The 26,195-nt window shown below is 38.7% G+C and overlaps 2 protein-coding genes across 2 annotated transcripts; both read left to right on the forward strand.

Moving 5' to 3' along the window:
• Positions 1–1,141: 1,141 nt before the first annotated feature.
• rab25b (RAB25, member RAS oncogene family b) lies at positions 1,142–12,410 on the forward strand. Its single transcript, XM_044208235.1, has 5 exons — positions 1,142–2,255; positions 7,754–7,949; positions 10,381–10,574; positions 11,017–11,097; positions 11,727–12,410. The coding sequence occupies exons 1-5, from the start codon at positions 2,219–2,221 to the stop codon at positions 11,843–11,845; spliced, it is 627 nt and encodes a 208-aa protein (XP_044064170.1). The 5' UTR covers positions 1,142–2,218; the 3' UTR covers positions 11,846–12,410.
• Positions 12,411–14,798: 2,388 nt separating this feature from the next.
• On the forward strand, positions 14,799–26,120 carry rab11al (RAB11a, member RAS oncogene family, like). The gene is made up of 5 exons (XM_044208234.1): positions 14,799–15,156; positions 18,494–18,689; positions 19,431–19,624; positions 22,483–22,563; positions 24,322–26,120. The coding sequence occupies exons 1-5, from the start codon at positions 15,117–15,119 to the stop codon at positions 24,459–24,461; spliced, it is 651 nt and encodes a 216-aa protein (XP_044064169.1). The 5' UTR covers positions 14,799–15,116; the 3' UTR covers positions 24,462–26,120.
• The last annotated feature ends 75 nt before the right edge of the window (positions 26,121–26,195 follow it).

Raw genomic sequence — 26,195 nt, forward strand, 5'->3', positions numbered from 1 at the left:
CATATGTCCTTAAAGAGTGTAACATTTTGATATTTGAATGGTTTCTGTACCTAAATGGATGCAGGAGTAGTAGATATTGAGTTTGTTGAAGAGGAGACAGACAGACAGGAAGAGTGAAAAGAGGGACCATTCCAAAGCCCTCCAAACCCGAGCTGAGCCCAGAAAAGAGTCCCCTATGTCAGTTGGTGATGAGACTAACTGCCCCCTCTCAGACGCACTCTGACCAGTCTCACATCAACACGGCTTCCCAAACACCAATCAGAATAAACCAAATAATAACGCAATGTAAAGAAACCTATTTGGAACATTGGAAAGAAGAAGAAACTAAAAGCCAAAGTAGATCAGTATGTTTTCTGGCCCTATAAAGAGATTACGAATTGGCAGAATATTTCTCTACTGTCAGAGATAGAAAGCAGAGACAGATCCTAAACGTCACTGAGCCTGTACTAAAAGTACAGGCTCAGTGACCACAAACTGCCAATCGAAAAAGGAAGACACAAAAAATCATGGCAACCAAAAGAAAGCAGAATATGTGGTCACTGTTCGATAGGTGAGATTGAGATAGAGATGCACTTCCTCCTACAATGTACAACATTCAATGATAAGGAACATGCCTGAAAGTGCTCAGAGATAGAGAGAGCCCTGTAAAACTTCCCTTCAAAGAAGACACCATGAAGCATATTGGTGAAATAACCTCACCATCATCATCGGAAGGCATTGGTAAACATTTAGATGTAAAATCGGTGTGGATAAAGTTAAAAATAAGAAATCACAGTTTCAAAATTTGGCACATTGGTGTTTTTGCCTGAGACTGTGAGAGGTAAAATAACATTACAGTCAATGAGACAGTTGAAGGGTTCTCTTGGTGCTTTGAGGCAGATCATTCAAAAACTGTATGTCCTATGGCTTAAATTATTACATTATCTGAACCAAAACAAGTTTTTCTACTAATTGATGTAGAAATTGTGTATGAAGAGTGAAAATTGTGGACATGAGAACAAGTGATGATATCATCCATTCTAGCTCACCCAAATACACACCCATTATAAATTAAAAAAGAAAAGGACTGAAAAAAGCATAAAACTTAAACTGTGATAATTTAAAAACTGTAAAACATATCGAAAAGCTGGATACAAATGTAATAATTGAAAGTCTTGTGACCAGTTTAAAGTTTAAATGACGTCTGTAACTAAAGTATGCAGAAGTAGTAGCATTTCAAAGTGGATCATGTTTGAAGAGAATTTGAGGATTGCTCCATTGACTTAACATTGTAAATTTAAAAACAAAAGCAAGTATAAAAGGTATAAAAAAGACCAAATACAAGCACACATGTCCATAACGAGCTCAACATTTTGATAGTTTCTGTAGAATGGTTTCTGTAGCTGAAAGTATGCAGGGGTTGAAATGATGCAAAAAAAAAAAACGTATGGAAGAAGAATAAAAAAGTTATTAAAAGTTAAGAAAAATAAAGATTTAGTGGGAGTGCTTTATCAGCATTCCCACTAAATATGACAAAGAAGAAAAATTTAATTGGTCTTTATTGGCAGAAGCAGACAGAAATATCAGTATGTATCATGCATGTATGTGCACACATTCCACTAAAACCAGCATGGGTGGTTCCAAGGTGCTGTTTTGTCATTTTCTCTGATGTTCAGCTTAAGAAGAGACTGATGAAAATATACAAACCAAAACATTGCTGTGCAATATTTTAGAAATACTATGTAATCTCTGTTTCAGGGTGGTTTCCCCTTGTAGTGATGAAGCAAGACTTGCTTCCTGCTTCGTACATGCAGTTATTTGATTGGTCCAGCAGGAGGTGCCTGACAGTCCCTCTTAGCTGTACCTGCTTGTTGCCCCACCTGCCCAACCTGCCCTGCACTGACTCCATTACTAAGACACACCTCTGCTGCTGCCCCACCACTCCCTGACACAAACCCCTCCTGCTGCAGCAGAACAACCTGGACACACTCAGCATGTCTTGTTCAAACAAGCCAGCTTTCTATTAACTCAGATAGGGAAGGGTAGTGAAGGGCAAAAAGCTGGTGACTGGCATTCATGTGTCAAAACATTTTTGCAGCCATTTTCTTTCCTGAAGCCTGAGGATCTGAGGGGCAGGCTAGTTGTGGTGTGAGTCAGTGTCATCTTACATCCTGCAATCAGTCTGAGTGTTGGAGACACGGCAGTTAACTGTGGGGCGGCAACATTGAATGGACAGAATATGGGGTCAGATGAGGCTTACAACTTTGTCTTTAAGGGTGAGTACATGTTCTCCTGCTTACTTGATTTGATCTCCAGGCACATCCCTAAAGTCTTTGAAAGGTGTTATTTTGTAATGTTCTTTTGTCCTTCAAATTATACTTCCTTGTTTATTATTAACATGCCCTCTTATTAACATTTTCTAGGATTTTTCTAGATTTCTACAGACAGGATCATGTGCAAAAGATTATTAGTAATAAACAGCTTAGACACCTAATAGCCTGAACCTATGTGTCTGGGTGTTAGCAGTTCAGTCAGCTGTTTAGGTAAATATTGTATGTAGGTATTTTGCAAGTCTCAAAACACTTCAGGTGAGTTGCATTATTACAAAGTTGAGTGACACTACAATCACATTACCAGTTCAACACTATTGTCCCTGGGTAACTAAGCAAGAAGCATGCATAGTACAGGCTATTGTTGAAACCAGGATGTGTACTTTAATTCCTGCTTATCTGTAGCATTCGATGCAAAACAACATTGTAATACAGAGTGTCTGGTTTAAAGCAGCATATCAGTGCCAAAAGGCAAAGTACATCACTCATATAGTAGTTTTCAAAAAATCCAGTCTACAAAAGTGTTGTCAGTGCATCTGCACTGGACTTGAATTATGCTTTGTTCTTTGAAAAGTTGCACCTTGTGCTACTCACTCATTCTGCACTCAACCTACTTGGCATAATAATCATTTCTTATATGCAGCTGGTTAAGGTACCAGATGGCTCTTAACAGATGTGCGAGATAAGTAAAAGTCATTCAGAAAGGTGATTTGGTTCCGGTACAGTGATTTGACATTTGGGTACAAAAGTGCTATGTTGATAAAAGGGACTGCAGGTGAATGGTAAAGCCAAAGTAACTGTGTCCAAAACATCAACTAGCATCACTTACTGTATTAACAAGTTCCACTGCAAAATGAGACGACAGTCAAGTCAATTTTATTCATATTGCACAAAATCACACATAACAAATTTCCACCTGGACCTTTGCTGCATGTCATACCCCTCTCTCCCCCCACATTTCCTGTTTGTCTCTACACTGTCAACTATTATATATATTTGCACTCCGGTACTATTTACTGAATACTGCAATAACTCATCTACTACACTGTTAACTATTTCTGTCCATAATTTGCATTACTTAATATTCATTGCACTACTGTTCTGCCCAGTCCAATTCATTATTGTACATATCCATCAGTATACTTCTGTTTATAGTAATGCCATCTGTATATAATGTCCATAGTACCACTTGTAAAATATTTTCATAATATTGCTCTATCCTGCATTTATGCTCATACTTTATATCCTGCACTTGCTTATTGCACTTCTGGTTAGACCTAAACTGCATTTCGTTGCCTTGTACTTGTATATGTGTAATGACAATAAAGTTGAATCAAATCTAATCAAAATTATTAGAACTGTAGGCAGAAACGCCACAAAATAATCCCTTTAAAAGGGAGGAGCTTTACAATCTGTACAGCATATGATACCCTTTACCCTCAGACATTCGATTTGGATAAGAAAATAGAAATATACTTAGATAAGAAGATTGATACTCTTATGTCTGTATAGTAATTTTGAAGCTACAGCCAGCAGCGGCTTAGCTTAGCTTAGCATAGCATAAAGACTGGAAATTCTATAGATTTTGCTTGGAATATAAGCCTGCAACTCTCGACCCTCTACATACTATACATGGGCACATTGTGGAAGAACACTGCAGTAGTGAGTTTATGTTATGCTAGCAATAATTTTTTCAAAGTATTGCTACTGGACCTTTAATTTAGCCAAAAACTCTTTGTACTATTGCATAAAATTAGGTAACTAGGTATTTAAAGTTAGCTAATACACATATATTCATACAATAATGCACATTTTCAAAACTATAATTAGTTTTAATATTGACCATTAAATATGAACAAATATGTAGCGTGTTAGAATGAAACTTTGCTCTGTTGAATATACTCCTAAGTCGTTTTTAATTTCCACCAGGATTTCAGGGCAGTAAGCAGTAGTAACAGTAGTTACATTTCCAGTCCTGAAGGTCATGAAAACAAACAAAATGCAACGCATCAAGTTCTTCCCAGCTTCCTCAGAATCAACAAACCAGGCCGCTGGAGAGCTTGAAGGCCTTTTGTCCTGTATCGCCATAGAAACCAGGGATATTGTTTGAATAAGAAGTTATTCAGTAGTGGAGGAGAAGAGGGGGATATCAGGCATTCTCACCTCACACACTGGAGAGAGAAAAAAGCAGTACAGTGATCTGGCTGCAGAGTGAACAATTACCTAAAACAAGCAAAAGTAGAGCAAGCTTGCCACAAGCTTAGATTTCAGGTTAAATATTCTATAAGTCAGGAACTGGGGCCAAGTCATTTGTGTGTACCGATATGGGAGTCAGCAGGTGTTCAGGAAAAACGTGCCAGCATTTTATATCTGTGGTTCTGTGACTAGTGAATAGTGAACAAGTGATTTGTAAACTCAAATTGAATTTCATTCTAGGCTTTGGAAACAGAGGTTGAGAAAACAATCTCAACCACAAGGTCCATTTAGTAGCTGTTCTGGCGCTTTCAATGCTTTCACCCAATTGTTGATGTTCAAATTTGCATTTATTTGGAGCATTTTAAGGACTTCATGTCCATGTTGGCTTAAAAGTTGAGGTTCAAAGTTCATTCTCAAGCTTGTAAAAGAAAACTGTCTCACTAAAAGGTTAATTTAAGTAATTGTTCTGTAACTTTAAATCATATCACATGATCTTCATCAGCAGATGAAGATCATGTGATATGATTGAAAGCTCCCAAACAGTTGCTAAATGGACCGTGTAGTGAGATTGTTTCCTCAACAGTCAACAGTGGTAGAAGTATTCAGGTGCTTTCCCAAAGTAATAATACCAAAATGAAAAAAATACTCTATTACAAGTAAAAGCCCTGCATTCAAAATCTCTCAGTAAAAGTATTAGAAGCAAAATGTACTTTAAGTATCAAAAGTAAAAGGACTCATTATGAAAATATTATTACTGAATCATTAATGTGTTAATGTAAACTGCATTTTAATGTTGTCAGGTGGAGGTAACTTTAACAACTTCAACTGTTGGGTATTTTAATCTATAAAAATGCATATTTTTAAACTGATCATATGTTTTACATATAAAATCTTGAACTGCAAAATAACTCATAACTACAGCTGTTAGATATGTGTAGTGGATTAAAAAGTACAATATTTCCCTCTGAAATGTAGAAGTATAAAGTATCATCAAAATAAAATACAAAAGTAATTCAAAATTGTACTTAATGGTCCAGTGAGTAACATTTAGAAGGAGCTATTGGCAGAAATGGAATATAATATTCATAAGTATGTTTTCATTAGTGCATAATTAGTGCACAGTTTCGCGGCCACCATAGTTTCTCCTACACACTTGGAAGGGGAGGGTGAGGCGAGTGGTATTCAAATGGTTGAAAACTGCAATTCACAGCTAGATGCCACTAAATCCTACACACTGCTCCTTTAAGTACAGTACTGGAGTAAATATACGTAGTTACTTTCCACCACTGACAGTCTCTGTTGTTGAAAGAGTTTGAACCATCTTTCCACTGTCTCTAGAAAGTTTGTGTCATTGTGGCATAGCAAAGTTCAATATATGTCCAAATGATAAAATCTTGATTATTCTGTTGATAAAAGTTTTTAACCCACATAATTTTGAGTTTATAGTAACTCCTGTATTCTCTGAAAATCATCTAGGTAGATGTCAGTCCTTTTCAGTCAAATTGTGTCCTAGAAAACTGTGTAATGTGTAAAGCGCCCCAGAAGATCGATACAACTTACATGTGAACGTTGAATAGCTAGCTGCCCAAAAGGTAAAAAAAGATCCACCTACCCTACCCAAACCTGTAAAGCTCACTAATTAACACGTAATATCTTGTTTGTTTAATCCGTACAAAATGTGCAAAACTGCAAATTTTTGTTTTTACATTTTATTTTTTGTAGGGATTTAACAAACTAGATATGTTGTGCTAATTAATTACTTTTGTTGGTAGGTGGATCTTTTTTTACCTTCGGACTGAGATAGGCTAGCTGTTTCCCCCTGCTTCCAGTCTTTATGCTAAGCTAAGCTAAACAGCTGCAGACTGTACCATCATATTTAATCTACAGACATGAGAGTGGTATCAATCTTCTCATCTAACTCTCGGCAAGAAAGCAAATACGTGTTTTTCCTAAAATGTCCAACTATTCTTTTAGCTCCCATCACACTCTAACGCCATATTTAATTGCTGTGGAGATGTCACAAGAACCTGGATTATCATCTCAGTGTTCACAAACTCACACGCCTCAGCAATAAGCTGTGACTGTTTTTGTAGTGTGGTCATACCTTTCTATCTGTGCCAATTAAGCCAAGCCTTTTTTCTCTCTGAGTCAGCTGCCAACAACTGAAACCCAAACATTAGTCACTGAAATGTACAGAGGGGGTGTCTGTGTTATTTCTTGTCCTGTTTACCCAGTAGTTAGGTTCCTCTGACCAAGATAAATGGAAGAAGCAGTTCAACTTGTTCCACCTGATTTGGAATCACCTTATGCTCTTAGAGACAGTTTTATTTCCCAAAAACAAAGGTTCACTTGTGAGAGGTTTTTATCTCAAAGGTTCTCAGTTTTCAACAAAGGGTGTGTGTCCTCCCCCTCTGGAAAAGTTGACACATGTGAAAGAAGATACAAATTACAGTAAATTTATTCTTCAGTTTTGTTGAAATAGGTTTCTTAAACATCATACCACGAGTGAGGCATGACTGACCAAAGATTTCAGATCATTGTGCTGCACAGCTTTAATGATAAATGAAAACAATGCTCTAAACCAATTTTTTGAAAATTAGAGAAAAACATAGATACCCCCAGTGAAAGAAAACTAAAAGAATATTCTTCAAAATGTCTATTGTAAAGGCCTCCACTTCTGCAACCACATCTCTGCCCCAACTGGTGAAGGTTTCAATCACTGTACTTTGCTTCCTTCACTTGTCACCTTCACTCCTCGCTTTTAGAATTGATCTCACCGGTGCATGCTGAGATAGCCTACAGTCCCACAAGATCCTCGGCTATCTCTTTACCAATCAATACTCAGTTTTTTTCTGCTTTCGGCCAACATTGTTCCCCAGTATTTTACTCAACGTGTCCTCTCTCTGCATTATTTGCTCTGCATGCTTGAGTTAAAACAATTAACTTATTTACCATGGTGTGATTCTGTTTTTAAAAGAGGACATCGTGTCCCTAATGGTGTAACTATCCCCAGTCTTACACAGCTAAGACTGAGGATTTATGGAAACCAAGAAAGACACACCTAGACTAAAGGCTTCAATTAAGAAGGGCTGTAAAGGATGAAGTAGACGTCACAGGATTGGTTCTGTGAATATGGGTTTTGTCTCCTTTATCCAAGAAATACTGGATTTAGTTTAGCAACAACCAAACCTAAAAAACTGAACTCTAATTAAAACACTTGCATTTTCTATGTTTTTTGTCCTCTGCAGTGGTTCTGATAGGAGAATCCGGTGTAGGAAAGAGCAATCTGCTGTCCCGTTTCACCAAAAACGAGTTCAGCCATGACAGTCGCACTACCATTGGGGTGGAGTTCAGCACACGGACAGTGCAGCTCAGTGGCTTCACCATCAAGGCCCAGATCTGGGACACGGCTGGGCTGGAGCGATACCGGGCCATCACTTCTGCGTGAGTGTCAAGACCCATCACAGCTTTTATAGATCCATTAGTATATACATGTGTATTGATACTCAAATACACACTGTATTTATTATGTCTGGGTATTGTTGCCCAAATCCACATTGCTTTTCAGCAGATTTTCAATGCATTCCTGCAGTTGTTTTATGATTAAATATTACATTTTTAGTCTAGTTCAGTTCACTTACTGATTACCTACACCAACCCAAAAAGAGAGGTTGTGACCTTGTTCCTTCCAGTTCAATGAATACAAATGGTAATGTAAAGAGCCAGAGAGCCCCTTATTTAAATTGCAACATGTATTGTGGTTGTTTTATTTCATGACCCTACTGTCAGTAAAGAAATTGACATCTCTTTGTATTCCACAATGATTTCTAGCTGTGTTAATGTTGAAGTACAAAATGCCATTAAGCTGCATTGTGGCTGTGTTACAAACAGGTTAAGACAAATAAATACATCATGGGAAAGAATTTCAGTATCAATCAACTCTAATGCATTAAAGTATATGTCCACATTCAGGGAAATACACTTACTGGCTTTCCTGCCGAGAGTTAGATCGATACCACCCTCAAGTCTGTACACTAAATATGACGCAACAGCCAACCAACCTTTTGACAGAGCCAGGCTAAATGTTTTCCCCCTGTTTCCAGTCTTTATGCTAAGCTAAACTAACCTGCTGCTGGCTGTAGCTTCATATTTACATATTTAATCTTCTCATCAACTCTCGGCAAGAAAGCGAATAACCATATTTCCCAAAATGTTGAGCTATTCCTTTAAGTAGCAAGTAGCAGAACAATTTCAAATAATAGGTACAGCCATCACTGGTAAATCGTATGATCTCTATATGCACAACTGCTTCGTTCTCTATTGGAAACGATTTTGTGTCCAACTTGTCAATGGGCTAATGCAACACTAGGTAACTAAGCCTAAAAATCTGATGGTTCACATTGCATCATTCCTTTGTGACTAATATAAGTGTTTGTTCATAAAGAACCCGCCTAATGCAACTTTCAGTAACAATTTGTGCATTTCCCTTATGTGTTATGAATTAGTACTAAAGTAACATAAATGTAGGGTGTGCTAGCAGATGCACTGTTTTGAATATTGCACTTTTACTAAGCAGGCACACAGAAAGCAAACAGCAGACAGTTTTTTAAATACACATTTCATGCTTGTTTTCTTGCTCCGTGGTTGTTGAGCAACCTGTATGTCGGCATCTTAAGGTGGTGCTGTTATCAGCCAAAACACACGCAAGGACAGGCAGTTATCCTCAGTTTCCTCCCACATTACCTGAAAAACAACCAGCACATTCTCATCTCCTGTCAGAGTCCAACTGGCACACAGGTTACAAAATCCAATTGGTTAGAGCAGAGACCTTTGTTTGAACACTCAGCCAGCAGCAGGTCTCTGTTCTATCTGAGGGTGCTCCTGATTTATTCTTTTTTAAATTAAACTAGAAGGATTAATAGTGTGGAAACTGGTTTTAAAACAATAGAACCATGTAAATGTTATTTTTAAGACATGGACAAATCTGAGGATATGCTACACCGCTGGCTTAGCTCTTTTCTGACAGCTTGGCTTTTTGAGTAATTACTTGCCGACTTATTCCAGAATGCAAATTCTCACTCCCATGGAATTCCCCATTTGTGCTGTAACAAGCAGCTAAAACCTATTAAAGTGGAGTTAATTATGCTACTGGAAGAGGGGAGCAGAAATGTAATTGTGAAGGAAGTATTGATTTGTTCATGACTTCAGAGCAATCGTCAGTCATTACATTTTTTCCAATTGACAGCAGGAGAAACATCACTAAGAGTGATGAACCCACAGTTTCCCACAGAGAATTATCACCAGACTCTGCAGTTCCCCTCAGCTCTGCAGAGCTTCATGCCATCTTTCAATTCATTGTTTTGGTTTTCCAACCCACAACTTTACTGCTTTGGTTCGATGTCAATGCTCTCATAGAGTTGTTTTCTGCCGCAGTAGCTAAAAACCCACTGTATGCTAGCTGCTCAGCACCAAACGACAGACAGACAAAGTTAGCGTCTAGCTAGTGAACATAGTGGGGCACTTATCAGCTAAAGAGCCAGATATTTCTCTCAGGAGTTGGTGGAGACCAAAACAGAGATAAAAGGACAGCAAATATCGGACTTAAATTCATCAGTTGGCCAAAACCATCACTGAATGTGTAAATAGGTGCCCATATCAACTTAAAAATACATAAATGTTGTGTTTATAGCTTTTTTCCGCTGCACCCAAGTGGCCAAAAAATCAGTTATTACAGGTTTTAGTGTGAGGGTGTAGATTGTTAACCTTCAGTTACTGTAACAATACAGGCAGTACCACACTAGCATTATGGAAAAAAAAGACACCTCAATGTCACATAAGGTGTAGCCTAACTGTGAAGTCAATCTCCCCTGAACAGGTATTACAGAGGTGCTGTGGGAGCCCTGCTGGTCTATGACATCACCAAACACCTCACTTATGAGAGTGTGGAGCGCTGGCTGAAGGAGCTGTATGACCACGCTGACCCCCACATTGTGGTCATGCTGGTGGGCAACAAGACTGACCTTGAGTCAGAGAGATCTGTGCCCAATGAGGAGGCTAAAGACTTTGCAGGTACAAAGTCAACAAGAGTTACCTCTGTGTTGAAAGTCACTGCATATGATTTGTATGTTCATCGTTCATAATAGGTTAGTGGAAACTGAATTTATGATGGTTGTAGAGAATTAGTCTGCTCACCAAACTGTGTGACCTGTCAATGTGTCTCTGCACAAAATCAAGTCATTTTCCTATTCATTGATTCTTCATGGTGATAAAAGTGACTCTAAATTCTTGTTGTTGATTCTAATCGGTGATTAAAGATATATTACGTGATGTTATTACAGGGCCCAGTACTGCTCCCCAAATCCCCCATTTCTTTGAGGATTATAAATGAGAAGATTGTCAGTGAAATTTTGTGATTTGGGGAATGTAGCTTTAAAGTGACACTAGCTAAAACATTACTTTTTATTAAATAACATATATAAAATAACTAACATAGCTTATTTGTATTATCTAGAAAAGAATGGTCTTATGTTTCTGGAGACCTCTGCTTTGGAGTCAACTAATGTGGAGGCAGCATTCAGCAATGTCCTAGCAGGTAATTCATTAATTTTAATGTATTTAAGTTTTTTCTGCTTTCTTAAAAACTGTTACGCAGAGATCTGAGAGAGATACGAGAAGCATAACGAGAAGCATGTTCTTTTTACCAATACAGTAAGGTTGTCACAGTTTATGAACTGTGTGGGTGGCATTGTTGACTGCCTTACCCCCCAAAGACATATAAATGATGTGGACTGGACACACATATTTTCCCATAAACATGCTGGGATAAGGCTCCACCCTGTGACCCTGAATTTAACCTCACATATCCAGACCTCCATCTCCTCAGCTTATGGAGGTTTGGAGAAAGTCTAGGTCCGGAAAAGGTCAGCATAAAATGACTTTTGGTAGTCCCGATGCAGCCATTTGATTGACTGCTTTGGGAGGAAATATCTCTGGTTGTTTTTAGTTGGAAATGAACAACTTTACCTTTTTATTTAGTTTGAATCATTGCTGTCCTTCTCTAATCAACTTTTGTGCATCATGGAAGTCTGGAATGTCCTTAAATGTCCTTTGATTTGGTACTGTAGTACTTATGCTACTTTTTCATCTCAAAGCCTGGGAACACTGCTTCTTTCTATTCTAGCATAATGTAAATGTATAATATATTTTAATTTTCTGCCACAGAGATTCACAGGAAGGTGAGCAGTAAGGAAGTGGTCCGGGGCTCTATCAGTGCTGTGTCCTTGAACAGCTCCAGAGCAGAAAACACAGAGGAGAAGAAACCCTGCTGCAGGAACATCTGAGCACAAGGTCCTTCAGGAGCCCAGGGGGCCTCAGGGTGGGTGAGAGGTGAATTACTCCTTCATCCACAACCCTGTGCTAGGGCTTGAAGAGAGGCGGGCGACACGGCAACCATGGGTGCCAATATTAATGGTCCTAGCTTAAGTGATGGCACTTTGAAATGACTGATTTGCAAGTTGAACAAGCTGCATGGTGGCATGATGTATTCAAAAGATGATTCATATATGTGAATGAAAGTAGGGGGAGACCAACATCAATCTTTTAAGAGTCCCTGATGACTATTGAACATAGGTCAAAAGTTAAACACTTAACTGTGTTACCTGTAAGATGATATATTTATAATTCATGCAGAGAATTGGAGTAACATAGGCATATCATGGCATGTGTGATGTTTTAAATGTAAGTGACACTTGACTGTTGTTTTCTTCAACGAGTCAACAGTTTGGTTTGGCGAATATGTATCTACGGACTGTGAGTCTTGCTGTCACTGCTGTGCATGTGATCCAGCTTATGATCTAGGATGAGTCTGATTTCATTTCTGTTGAGGAATAAACAATTTATGAGACAGCTGGCCTACTGTCTTATATTTGTGTCTTATAACAAAAGATAGGCCTTTTTCACAGAGGACATTTTGACATGTCACAGGTGTAAATAATAAAATGAATGATGGCTGAATTCCATTTAGCTGCTTTGGTTTCAGGGTCCTGGTGCATGCTGTCACGCTGTCATAGCTCACTGGAAAACTTGAATAGAACAGAGCCATTGTTATTGTTATTAGTAACACCTGTGTTTTTCCTACTATGGCAAGTCAAAATGTCAGCTGTGATTAAGGATTATTGATTACCACCTCAGCAGTGATTCAGTTCAAGTAAAATGCTAGTTTTCAATCACAATAACACACACACACACACACACACACACACACACACACACACACACTCACACACATACTCACTATTTAACTGACAAATAATAATAATACATATATATATATATATATATATATATATATATATAAATAATAAATAATTTATATGGTGAGCTCAACTCTCTGGGAAATACTGTATTATTTTATGAGTCACAGTCAAGTATTAAACCATTATTTGGCCAAGGTCTGTTTCTGATCCAGGCCTTCCTTTCTCAAACTGTTTCAGATCAAATGCTTAGCTACATCAGAGGTTCATATAACCTTACAGGGAAATCAATAATGAGGTCTGACAAATAACATTAAAAGATATAAGGACGCATTGATGTAGAAAAAGTTCTGAGAAAAACCAGAAATGAGTTTTAGACGTATACAGTAGCACCTCCGTCTGACAGAAAAGGTCAGGGGTGGACAACCTTTTTAAGCATAATTTTCCTCTGACTGTGCTGCGATAATTAAGTGGCCCAATTAATGTTGGCTCAACCCGGCCAGAATGATGATGCATGTAATGAATGAGTGCACCTCTTTAAAGGGCTGAGGAAATATAATAAAACCTTCCTGCTGCAAATTTAATAACAGTAAAATCAAACCAGCTGTCGGTTTTATGGGAAATTAGTGGATTGCCTGATAGAGACAGAGAAAGTTGAACCAATGATGGCCTTTTACCAAACACCGGATGTCAGCTGTTCTGTGTTATCCATGTATGATATGATGAAAGTTCCTCCCTGACCACAATATGACAACAGCGAGTAAAACCTGCAGGGAAATCTCATTTTATTGATGTGTTTAAAGGCTGAAAGCTGTTTCAGAAACTTTCCTATTCTGTCAAGTGTTAAATTGTGGGAAATACCAAAAACTGTAACTGTAATATAATGTATACAATTACTGTTTAGACTATGTATTCACCTTTTACTCTATAATCAATTTAATAAATAGAATTGATTATCTGGATAATAAATATGGTACCTTTGTTTATATCTCATGCATTTATATCCCACATTTCAGGATCTGTATCATAGATTCTAATATTATTCTGATATTATTTCTTTTAATGAAAGTAAGATGTTACATTTAAAATATTTTTGTCAAAGTAAGTAAGCTGGACTCTGTTAGAGACTTTGTGCTTACTTTTGCATCTGTTTTGGTACTGCACCTATAGTAAAATATTTTCGACTGACGTAAAAAAAACCTTCTTCAAAGAAGTAGGACTGCTGACTTTTGTGCTGTTTGGAGTAGGGTAGGGCGATTTCAAAGACTGTGATATCTTATACATTGTCAACCTGTTTTTGAAGTACCAAATCCAAACCAGCAAATTGTTCTCTCAATAAAGTTTTATTTTAAAAAAATGCCTCTTATGCTTTTGCACAGTCATAAGGATATGCCACCAAACTTGTTACTTGGCTTCTAATTGCAGGCACCAGGTGTGACAGAGTACTTGACATATAGATTAACACTTTAACATTTGAAGTGCAGGTACTGTATGTGTCATAGACTGTGTATACTGTACCTGTGGTTCACCTTGAATTTTTTGCCCCCATAGAAAGAGGAGAAAAAAGAGGGAGAAATTTAAGAAACCCTTGTTTTGTTTGTTAAATGTCAAAAATTGTGAAAAATGGCGGATTTCCCAGAGTGAAAGGTGTCATCTTCAAATGTCTTTTTTTTGTCAGACCAAAACCCAAAGATATTCAGTTTACTACCATGTACCACTACCATTACTTCCATGGACCCCAAACAGAATAATAGGCTTCAAATTCTCCATACTGTGTTATATCACTGTGTCTGTACTGTTAGGCTGCAGTGACACGTGTTGCAGTGAGATATTTGTGATACCACTGTTTGCCAGCTGGGCTTTGCTGCTGCTGCTGCTGCTGCTAAATAGCCTGAAGCTTGATATTACCTGTTGAGGCTTGGGGCCGCAGACGTCATCTAAGTAACGACCAGCGGTCAAATCATTAACGACAGCACAGCGGACCAATCACGTCAATGCTCGTGACAGGTGTCGAACCGCTATTGACCAGTAGGAGCAAACAAGGGGCGGGACAAAGAAACTGCCGTTACGTCGCAGCCTCTGTAATGGCAATTGACAGAGAGTGAGGAAGAAGAGGCGAAACTTTTTCAGCTACCAGTTGCTGTTGGAATTGTTTATGCTTGATAACAACAGCAGTGTCACATTCTTCTACTTTGACAGTGATTCAGCGTTGTTGTCGTCGGAGTGAGAATTGACCGTCTTTCGTGTGAGGCTAAAGTCGTGAACGGTGGTCTGTCTGTCTCGAAGTAGCTGAATAACGTTACACCAGAAGTTTGTTCGACTTCGATTAAATACGTAGAGTCACCGAAGAGGAGAAGCTATGACTAACAGAGAAGACGAATATGACTATCTTTTTAAAGGTGAGTCGCTGTTTATATTTTAGCTAGTTAGCTCATTTTCGACACCAAGACTTCACCTGTAAGCAAGTGTAATTTGATGCCGAGGTGTTGACCCGCATGCCTAACAACAAGGTGTAAGACGACATTTATCAGACCTAGAGACAAAGGCACCTGCTGTGGGCTGTAGCTTTGATTGTTTTTAGTTGACATGGTATTATAACCGCTCAACCACACGATTGCAATATTGTCAGGCAGCTAAAAAGGACTTTTATATACGTTAAGTAGCATCTGCGGTAGAGTCAAAATCATCTTGCAGGCCGATGATGCAATCATATTAGGATGCGGAGTTGGGGGTTATAAACTGTGGCAGGACAACAAATCAAAACAGCCTCCATCCAGACTTGCTTGGAGAATAAATAGAGTTTGGTCCATTAGTTTTGTACCTGAGAACTGTTTTACCGGAAATCACTCGTGTTTGTAGTTTGAATGTACATACGGGTCTTGGCACTTGGGAAAACAGTCTCTTCTTATTTTTTCAATAACAGATATCACTTGCTCCAATTATTACACCCCCTTAACTTCAATAATTAACAGTTGTCAAGTTGTTGAAACTTTTTTTTTTTTTTAATTATAAGCCTCCTTTAGAGATATCAGCAGGCTTGTCTGGTGACCAGATATTTTTAACAGTCTCCATAATATGCAGAAACACTATCCCACAATGTGTCATCTGGTGTAGAAGATACTGTAATGGGGGGGGGGGAGAAGTGATTGTTCCCATATGGCTATCTAGTACAAACAGAGTCAGTTCATAATTGTCCCTTGTCATAAGCAAGGGGAAATGAAGTGCCAATGGTCTGTTCAAATATAGAACACTAAACATGCATGTGTGGTCAAACTGGAAATACCTGCATGAAGTCTGTGTGTGTGGCCACAGAGAAGCGCTGTCCCTGAGCATAGAGAAGATGAGATTTGCTCGCTGGCTCACTCACTCTCAGATAAAATTACATTATTTCTGGTGACCAAATAGCAAAGTTGTCTGAATCATGCGCAGCAGTGCAAGGACACTGATAAGGTATCCGCTGCCATTCAGTCTTTCACTTAAACCAGGAAAGAGCTAACATTATTGTTATGGCCTCTTTTTGTCCCTTGCTGTTTGAATGGCATGAGTCAAGTTGGGTGAGCTCTTAATGAGTCACATAAACCTTTTCCTACAAATGGAGACATCAGCACAGGAAGTCATCCTGCTGAAGCCGTACTTCTGCCCTTGTACTGCTCATAGTCATTTTGGTGATATGCATGAGCCTTAATACTGGGTATTTTTTAAAGAAACTTTTCACTCTCATACTAACCGCTTCACTTCTGGTCTTTCTCCCAAGACATCTCTTTTTGGATTAAAAGCACATTTCACTACCCAACTGAGTGAATTATGTTAATGGCATCTGCTTCTTTCAGTGGATATATATATATATATATGATAAGAAAATAATCATCCTACTACAAGGTATCTCTTTTAGATTGCCAACATTATACACTGCTTTAGTTTCACATAAATGGAAAGTATGAGCTTTTGTTCGGTTTATAGAGATTCAGGAGATATCAGTATATCAATTAATCTCACTGAACTGGGCTCAGATTGTCAGTATTATTTTGTTTCATTCTTCATCCCTACATTCAGACAGTCATAGGCTAGGCTACACTGGGTGCAGGGTTGTATAATATAATAGAGAGCTGTCATATCTTTTCAGATGAAGAATGCAAACCCAACAATAGGTTAGTGAATGGGTGTGTAATGCAGTCATTTTCTGATGGCAGAGGACCTGGAAGTGGTTGCATAATGATTTTTGTCCTCCGCCCAAGTTCTTTTGTGTCAGATTAACTGGAGAATGACAGTGTTAACCTTTTTTGGCGTGTAGGAGATCCACACTGTTGGGATGTGTAGTCCCCATAGGTTTACCATATTTTCATTATCTCAAAGTCTAAATAAGCCAGGCCTTAATGTGGACATGTTTCTACTTGTGTCTGTTACACTATAGTAACACTGACAAACTTTGATATACAGTTTCCCTTGAGAATGAGCAGCATTGCTTAAATGCAAGTGTAGACACAGTGGTCGGTTTGTTAATTCAGTTTCAACATTCCATAACAAGTTCCTATTTCCTAATAGCAGTGTGGTGTGCTGGTATGGTAGGTTCCTTTTGACAGACTGACTCACCTGACAATTGTGGAAGTAATTTTCTGACAAACACTCACCCAAATAAAACCTGTTTTAAGTACATTTTAGGAGAAGATCCAGGCAGAGGAGACACAGCATTAAAGCCTCTGTTTTTATCATCATGATCACACACTAAGCAATAAAGGAATAGCTCACTCTAAATTGTAAATGTAGTAATTTACTTCTCTCACCCAATGTTAGTAAAAACTCCACTGAAGTTTGTATGTAAATCAAAACAAGGCTTTTTTGTATAGTCATCATTAGGGATGTTAGCAGATTTTAGGGATTTTTATGCTCTGTTTGGAAACTAAAACAATTTGGAGGAAGGTTTAGCTATAACTTGAGGTACCACTGCATTTTGTGCTTGGCATTTGCACAAACTTTAGCAGAGTTTTGGCTGAGACTAGAATGAGTGCTCAGTTTTAGTAGCAGATGTCTAAACGTTTATTTTGCAGTGAATTTTTAGATTATATACAGCCCTTAAAACAACAGGACAAGTTACTTACAAATTGACCTGAGCATATCTGTGGAATAATCTATGTCTCAGTTCTCTCAAGGATAAAAAAAACAAACAAAAAAAACAAAACAGATTTAACTTCCCAGTCAAATCCTGTCTGACTGAAGTACATTTGACGGGTGAAATCTGCAGCCAATCACTGGTTTAACCTGGATTAATGTGCTCAGTCTGTGTGTATTTCCTGAAAAGAGCAGGTGGTTCTAATATTTTGTATACTCAGTGGGAGTCCCCTGAGTTTCTGCTCTGCCTTGGCTGGGAGCCACACATGTGCGTCATTGGCGAGGCAGGCTATCTAATAGAAATGAGAATCAAAAATTAATTTAAAAAGGCAGCCCATTTTGTTCAGTGTAACTTCTCTTTGGTTTAATGAACTGTTACACCAAAGGTCTATCATGAATTTGCCTTTACAGCTGCAGCCATAAAGTATGCTGTGTTGCTCAAGCACCATTATGTGTAGTCTATTCTCTACATATATTTTTCATTCTTGAAAATTAGATTGTGTTGTACCGAAACAAAAGTGAAAAAACATTTTGTTTGCAGTAGAGTCTACAATACACAGTGTCACTATGCTAATGATGATTATTCCTTTTTCTTTCTCTGAAATCCCCCCCGTTTTTTTTTTCTTGTAGTGGTGCTGATCGGAGATTCAGGTGTAGGGAAGAGTAACCTGCTCTCCCGCTTCACCCGGAATGAGTTCAACCTGGAGAGCAAGAGCACCATCGGGGTGGAGTTTGCCACTCGCAGCATCCAGGTAGAAGGCAAGACCGTCAAGGCTCAGATCTGGGACACAGCTGGACAGGAGCGATATCGAGCTATCACTTCTGCGTGAGTACAGTACATCATTGAAGCCTTTGTGAAAGCACCATCGCACTGTTGTGCACAGACTTGCTTCCTATAGAGGTACCCTCTTCACATGCTCACTTGAAGAAAATAGCAGGTCTTTTTAATTAAGTCTAGCATACATGCAGACACACACAGGTCCACATGCGCTGGTTAAAACAAGCTTGTTCTTACATTCTAAGCACAGGAATTTCAAAGTGCCTCTTTTGCTTCCTCATGCGTGTGCATTGTGCCATTTTTTTTTTTTTTGTTTGTCAAAACTGTTATTCAGTCATTTGAGGTTTGGCTGCAATATGAATGGCTAGGGTTGTAGTTTAAGGGTTATAAACTTCCAACCAAGGGCCATCCTCCATCCATTAATTAAATTTAGAATCAATCAATTACTGCGTTATCATTCCTAAAACAGCTAGAAAGAGATATTCGGAAGTGATTAAGGCTACAAAATGCACCTTTTTGCCTTGGGGCAAGGAGTGTTTTGTTAATCACAGCTTCCTCCCCATCTCCTGGTCAAGTTCCTGTCCCGAGATTTGTCAATCTTTTATGTTTGCAGGCAAAGCTCATATATTTTGGCTTTACTGTTTTATTTCTCAGTTTCTACCACAGTGTTCACTGTTCTACCGAGCCTGTGTGACACACCCACAAAGAATCCTGAAATCAACAGGCTGTGACAAGTAAAAGTTTTCTACTCCAATTTATATTATGTTCATGTCCTCTCATGTTGTCCAGGTACTACCGTGGAGCAGTTGGAGCTCTCTTGGTTTATGATATTGCCAAGCACCTGACATATGAAAATGCTGAGCGCTGGCTGAAGGAGCTGCAGGACCACGCTGACAGCAACATAGTCATCATGCTAGTGGGCAACAAAAGTGATCTCCGCCACCTAAGGGCGGTGCCCACAGATGAGGCCAAGGCCTTTGCAGGTATTGTCACTGTGATGGCATTGTGTGTGTGTGTGTGTGTGTGTGTGTGTGTGTGTGTGTGTGTGTGTGTGTGTGTGTGTGTGTGTGTTGTATGAGCACATACAGTATCTAGCCTGTATAGGCCTGTGAGGTTCTAGGCCTCATTAGATTAACGCCAGGTTAAAGCTGTGATAATAAGCATAGATGGACTGACCCTAGCTACTTTAATTAGGTCCATAAGTACTACATAACATGTCATATGTGTTGCAGACAGTGAATTTAATTAAACCTTATACTCTTGCCATAAGTTTCCTTTCACTTTAGTGAATTTTGAACTGTTTTTTAAAAACAGTCTTGCTCGCTCATTCTTACTGGGAACACCCATGATAGAAGTGTTTGCACAGTGATAATGTAAGGCATTTTACATAAATGTGACCACCAAATGGTATATACCCTTGATTTGAATGTGTTTGAGTACACGTAAGAAAGCACAGCACTAGGTCAGAAAGACTTGATTTAAATTAATTAAACTTCCATTTATCTCAGCCCTCTGAGAATTTTGAAACTTTGTTTCAGAACAAGTTTATTTTTTACACTCAGCCTTGCACTTCACTTAAGAAAAATTTTGTCAACCTTTTGACACTCATTATTTTAGAGTGGTTGGACCACATGTTTACTCTAAACCTTGAGTTTATTGACTTGTGTCTGATTCAGTGATACACCTGCTTTAACTGGTAAATGACTATTGATAGGACTGCCTGTAAGAAAGTCAAATACATGAGCTCGGTTGATCCATATTAGAGTAAAGAAATTAATTTTCGTTGCTAAATAAGTAAAGTAAGTTTTTACCTGTCAATGCTTTCTGTTTGTACTGATTTGTTTTTCTATATCACCGACCTAATTTATGATACCTAATTTACATGAAGTCCATGTGGTGGACACGTCCATGCAAAGGGTATTATTACGCCCGCTGTGAAGGGTTCTCCTCAATGAATACAACAGCGACAGCAGACCAGTCTGATGTCTCTCTTATGCTACTGTGTGACAATTATCCCGTCACCTATGATAGTAATAATTTTATACAAAATTTTATTTTTGGAATTGGAATGTACAGATTACAAAGAAAGAACAAATCGAGAAAATGACTGATATATGATTAGTGCTGAAACAAGTAGTTGATGAACCAGTAAATTGACATATTGATTTATTTGATTGATCTATTGCTTTCAGTTTTCATAATGGTTATCATTTAGGGCTGCAATTAACAATTATTTTCACTAATTAATCTGCGATTATTTTCTCGATTAATCAAATGGTCTATAAAGCATCACAAACACTGAAAAATGCCCATTACAATTTCCTACAGCCCCAGGTGATGTTATCAAATGTATTGTTTTGTCTATAATGTTAAAGGTGGGGTATGCGATTCTGGAGAAATCCAATACCATGACAAATTACGATGATATAGAGCGAACAACGACGCAGCAAGTAATGTAACTAACGTTAGCTAGGTTGTGGGTTAGCAAACTATTGTTACTGTTGCTGCTGTGAAGCTAAGAGTGGACGAGACGGTTTCCAGAGCCAGCAAACGAGCTCCAGATAACGATACTCACAACTCTCCTGCTACTATAGCTAACATCACAACAACAGCATATCTTGGCAAACTAGAAAGTTGAAGCTGAATGTCCGTGGGCAAGTCATTTAACGTCACCTGACACACAAATCGTGGCTGGAATAGTGTTGTGTGGCTCAGTCTGAGCCACTTTGTTTGTTTAGCATTTACAGAGCCTGTGAACAAGAGTTTTTTTCAGCACAAAAGACGTCTACTGGATTAGAATTAAGGTAGGGAAAAGCAGCAAATTCTTCAAATGGTCTGCATTTTTGCTTGAATATTGACTTAAACAATCTTAATTGATTATCAAAATAGCTGATTAATATTCTGTCGATCGACTACTCAAATAATTAATCAATCGTTGCAGCAAGTAAAAGCACCAAATATTTGCTGGTTACATCTTCACAAATGTGAAATGTCTCTCAGTTCCAAGTCATACTTTTTCATAGTCGTAGTTTTTGACTTTTTGATGGAATTTGTCCTTACTGTTTGTTATAGGCCTTTTTCATGGAAGATATTTTGACATGTCACAGTAGGAAAAGCACAGGTGTAAAAGATAAAAAATTAATGATTTAAAATTAATTTCATTTAACAGATTCAGTTTCAGAGTTTTGGTATTATGCATGCTGGATCACTGTCACACGGTCACGACTTACTGGGAAACATGAATGGAACAAAGTCAGCGTTAACAGTAACGCCTGAGCATTTCCTACTATGACAAATTAAAATGTCTGCTTTGGGAAAAAAACACTATTTTATAGAGCAAACAGTTAATTTATTATTTGAATAAAATGTATTACATTATAGATTAACTGTGCCCCAATCTATATATGTAATACAGTAGTTTAACCTGTTTGTATATCCCAGCAGACCATATTCTTTGCTTACAAAGGTTTTTTTTTATCAGAATGTAAACTATTATATTTTTTACTCTGTCTTTGTGAGCAACATCATTGCATTTCATCAGATTGTAATTGTACATTACAGAGCAGACCAGTCAGCTGCCACACAACCCATTAAATGTTCTATAATTACAAAGCAGTTCACAGTGACCAATCAAACAGGAAGCGGTTGAAATTACTACATTACTGGGGAGAACCCTGGAGTGAGAGAATTATGCAGAATATATCAATCCCTGAATGAATGCAGTGTTAATGCCAGTACAGTATAACAGCACAGTATACCTCAGCTCAATGTAGTTATGAAAGTTGAAAATAATGCGGTGCTATAACGTATTTTTGGCATTATGTGCATATGTGTTTTACAGAGAAGCATGGCTTATCTTTCCTGGAGACATCAGCGTTAGACTCATCTAATGTGGAGCTGGCTTTCCAGACCATTCTCACAGGTGAGATTCCCATTTGTACTTATTTCTTGCCATTTTTTTGTGTTTATATCAATTCATAGACTGAATGTGTATTTGATCCTGAAGGGCACTAATGTCTAAAGCTCCTAAGCCATCTTATGATGATGCTTTATATATATATATATATATATATATATATATTGATTTGTCTGAGTGTTACATTTCCATCCAGACTTGAATGGTTTAATAACAACACCCATCCTCTGCCACTAGATGGCAGCAAAATCCATGTTATCAGTTTTCCATGCCCTGATGTGCAGTCTGTGGCAAGAATACCACCTGAATCTTTTTAAAGTCAAAGGCATGGGTAATTGGCATACTGAAAGACCACTCAGACAATCAGCCCTGGTGAGAGCTGCTATGACGATGGCTAGTCACCAGCAAACCACTAAGAATTGGTCTTTGTTTGTGGTCACAAATCCACTTTGACCCACTGTACCAGATGCATCTGTTCAAGAATGAATTCTTGGTTCACAGATATGCTTTCTCAAGTAAATGTCTATGAGGAGGCATATAGCCACACTAACAAGTCCATTTGATGTTGAAGATTTGGTAACATGGAGAAAAAAGAAATTGTTGTGACTGAGTCAACCCCTGGAGTGCCTGAAGGGACAATCCAACAGTGAGTGGTGCTTCCACTTCAATTGCTCCAGGGGTTATCAGTCTGCAAGTATGTGCCACTTGCTGTTTGTATTCCCCATGTTCAATTCCCAGACGCCTCTGCTTGAGCCATTTGAGCCATTCTGCCCACACCACAGCTTTATCAGTAATTTCTAATTCATAAGAACTTCAAACCAACAAGCCCCATTGAGCTAACGTTGCTAATTAGCTCATTAAGGGAGGAGAAGAGAGGAAGTTAGCAGTACATTAGCAGGCCAGTAAGAACTGAGCTTTAGACCCAGTGGAGCAGAGAAGACGCCACATGTGTAGATATTAGCAGCAGACAGATCGTAGGTCAGAGATGGTCATCCTGGTGGATTATTGTCTATATAGGCACAGCAGCTGGTGCTGTGTAGGGTCTATAGTAATGAGTCATAGTTTCACCACCTGACGTGTCATGTCACAGTCAGCCAGGAGTCTTGTTTTCCTTTAAACTTTCTTGCTTCATAGGCAGTTTTTATTTCAGGACTGTTTTGTTCCACATCTGGCTGTAGTTTAGAGTTAAAGCGGCAGTATGCAACAGTAAGTCAGAGGGGTGTTTGTAATAGTCCTGCTCTCCTCTCTCAAATTGATCAACTGACCTTTCCAATGGCATCTAAGCCAAAATTTAGGTAAATGGCATTCAGAAAGGTATTGAAGTATTGAAGAAGCAAATGTTGATGACCGATAAACTGCAATTTAAAAAAAATCCCCATAGAAGTTCACCTGTGTGTTTGAACAGCTCTTGTCTGCTAAATATGTAACGTTATTGTATTTTCTGCTGCCAGCATGAGCATGCAGGGTCACAGAAGCAAGACCCACAATGTAGAATATGTATTTAGGTATTGCAATTTTAATGTAAAATCTATTGCATATTGTAGCATTGGGGAATGCCTAAAATGAGACTTGGTACTGCCACATGACATAATGATGCCAGTTTAGGATGGAAAGAATCCTTTGCTGCTGCCAGGAGTCTGGATAGAACAGTTGTTGTTCAGTTTTGCCATGCTGTTTGTCCTTATCACAATATGTCCCACTGTTGGCTGGATTTATAGGCATCTACACATAACTCATTCCCTTTCACCCTTCTCTCCATCACAGCCATCTACAACATCGTGTCACAGAGGCAGATGTCAGGCCGAAGCGACTCAGACTTCTCACCAGCCTCCAACGTAGTGCCCATCACGGTTGAGCCCACTCAAAACTCAGCCAATAAGGGTGTCTGTTGCCAGACCAACTGAGACCTTACCACTGACTTCCTCCTTCACCTCCAGGCAATTGGAGAAACAGCCAGATAGACAAACAGGGACAGACAGATGTAAAGGGAAAATGGAGACAGGTAGAGAACCATTTCACACAAGGACACTTGTACTGGGGTTGATTTGTCTATTGTCAGGTTAAAACTTATACTGTATTAAGAAAACTTAATACAGTACGGGGGGGGAGGTGAGATGCACCGTACCCAGTATGCATTAATCTTTGAAAAGTTGTACATGATCATAATTGATTCACAATCTAATGAAAAATTTAACACATTATAAGGTCCCTTTTCTCTCTCATCCCGATTTCTCTCTTTGCAAACTGTCTCCCTTTGAAAGCTCTATTTTACAAGCCAGTAAATGCTTTCCCTCAATTTCCCACTACCAGGGTATTGGGCAATAAAAAAATCCACATCCAAAAGACTGAACTGCAACCCCTCTGTCACCACTGTCATTCCCATTTTCCCTAAATGTATAATATTTAGAAAGTAATGTCTCTTAAAATATTTATTGAACACTAGATTAAGGTCTTGTTTGGCCAAAGGGTTTGCAATTTAACACTAGTTGGCTTAGATTTTCCACACTGATTGCTTCACAGCAAAGGAAGCTCTCTTCCTTTTTTTGATGCGTTTGCCCACAATTGTATCTCTATGTGAAGAAGCTTGTAAGGGCAACTACCCCTCACTAATGGAGGAGCAAGGGCTTAAGTCATTTTTCCTAAATGCACATGCTGGAATTCGGTCGAAGTTGGTTGGTTCAAGTTGTGTTCCACCAGACCACTCAGAGCAATAACATCCCTCCCTAACAGTGACATGTAATTTCTTTTTGATTGCTTTTGATCTTTGTTTGGAAGGCTTTCCTGCTATGTGCGGACTTGGTACTCTACAGATGAGTCATGCTCTTGCAAGCTTTGCACAGCATTAACTCTAAATGAAATGGGATAGCTGCATCACTAGTGAATGGGTTAACTGCCTCACATGTTGGTGGGATAGCAGTATGACTGTTTCACCCTTGCCCTGAACATTTAGGTGTAGTGGGATTGATTAGGGAATTGGTTTAAATGCATGGACAACCCTCTGCTGGTGCTGCTGCTGCCTGCTAGCTGGGATAGATGGATGGATGGATAGATGGATAATGTTTCAGGGGATGAGGTAGTGAAGGCACTCAGCCCTGCCCTGCTCCTGTGGTCTCTGATGTACCCGAGATGGCTTGTTTTACTGTAAGTGAAATCCTCCACTGCCTGCTCACCTACTTGTTTCTGTCTCTCTATACACTGTATGTAACTGGAACAGGACTCTGCCTTCTGGGATCTCCCTGAGGTCTGCCCTCGCTCTCACTTGTCTTCATTTCCTGTGGAGGGGGCGGGGGTTGTATTCAGGAGCCAAGATTGGGTTGTTAGTATCTAATAGTTTAATAGATGAAGAAAAAGAGAAAGTATGGTAGTGTTAGGAGGTGCTTAATTAAATCCAAAGGTTATGCACACAGATGGTGTTTATCCTGCTGATGTGTTTCCACATCAACACTGACTTCTGTTGACTTCACAGGTCTTAAACTGGGTGGTGTAGGTTAGGGCTTTTTAACATTTATTCTAATATATGTATATTTGGACTGCATATGTATAAATAAATCTCATTTGTTATAGCCTGCCTCTTCTCATGTCTCTTTTTAAGACGTTTTTAAACAAAAGCTGCAAGCAGTTGAATGAGTCATGACTTT

This window comes from Siniperca chuatsi, linkage group LG9 (assembly GCF_020085105.1).
Source record: "Siniperca chuatsi isolate FFG_IHB_CAS linkage group LG9, ASM2008510v1, whole genome shotgun sequence".
NCBI lineage: Eukaryota > Metazoa > Chordata > Actinopteri > Centrarchiformes > Sinipercidae > Siniperca > Siniperca chuatsi.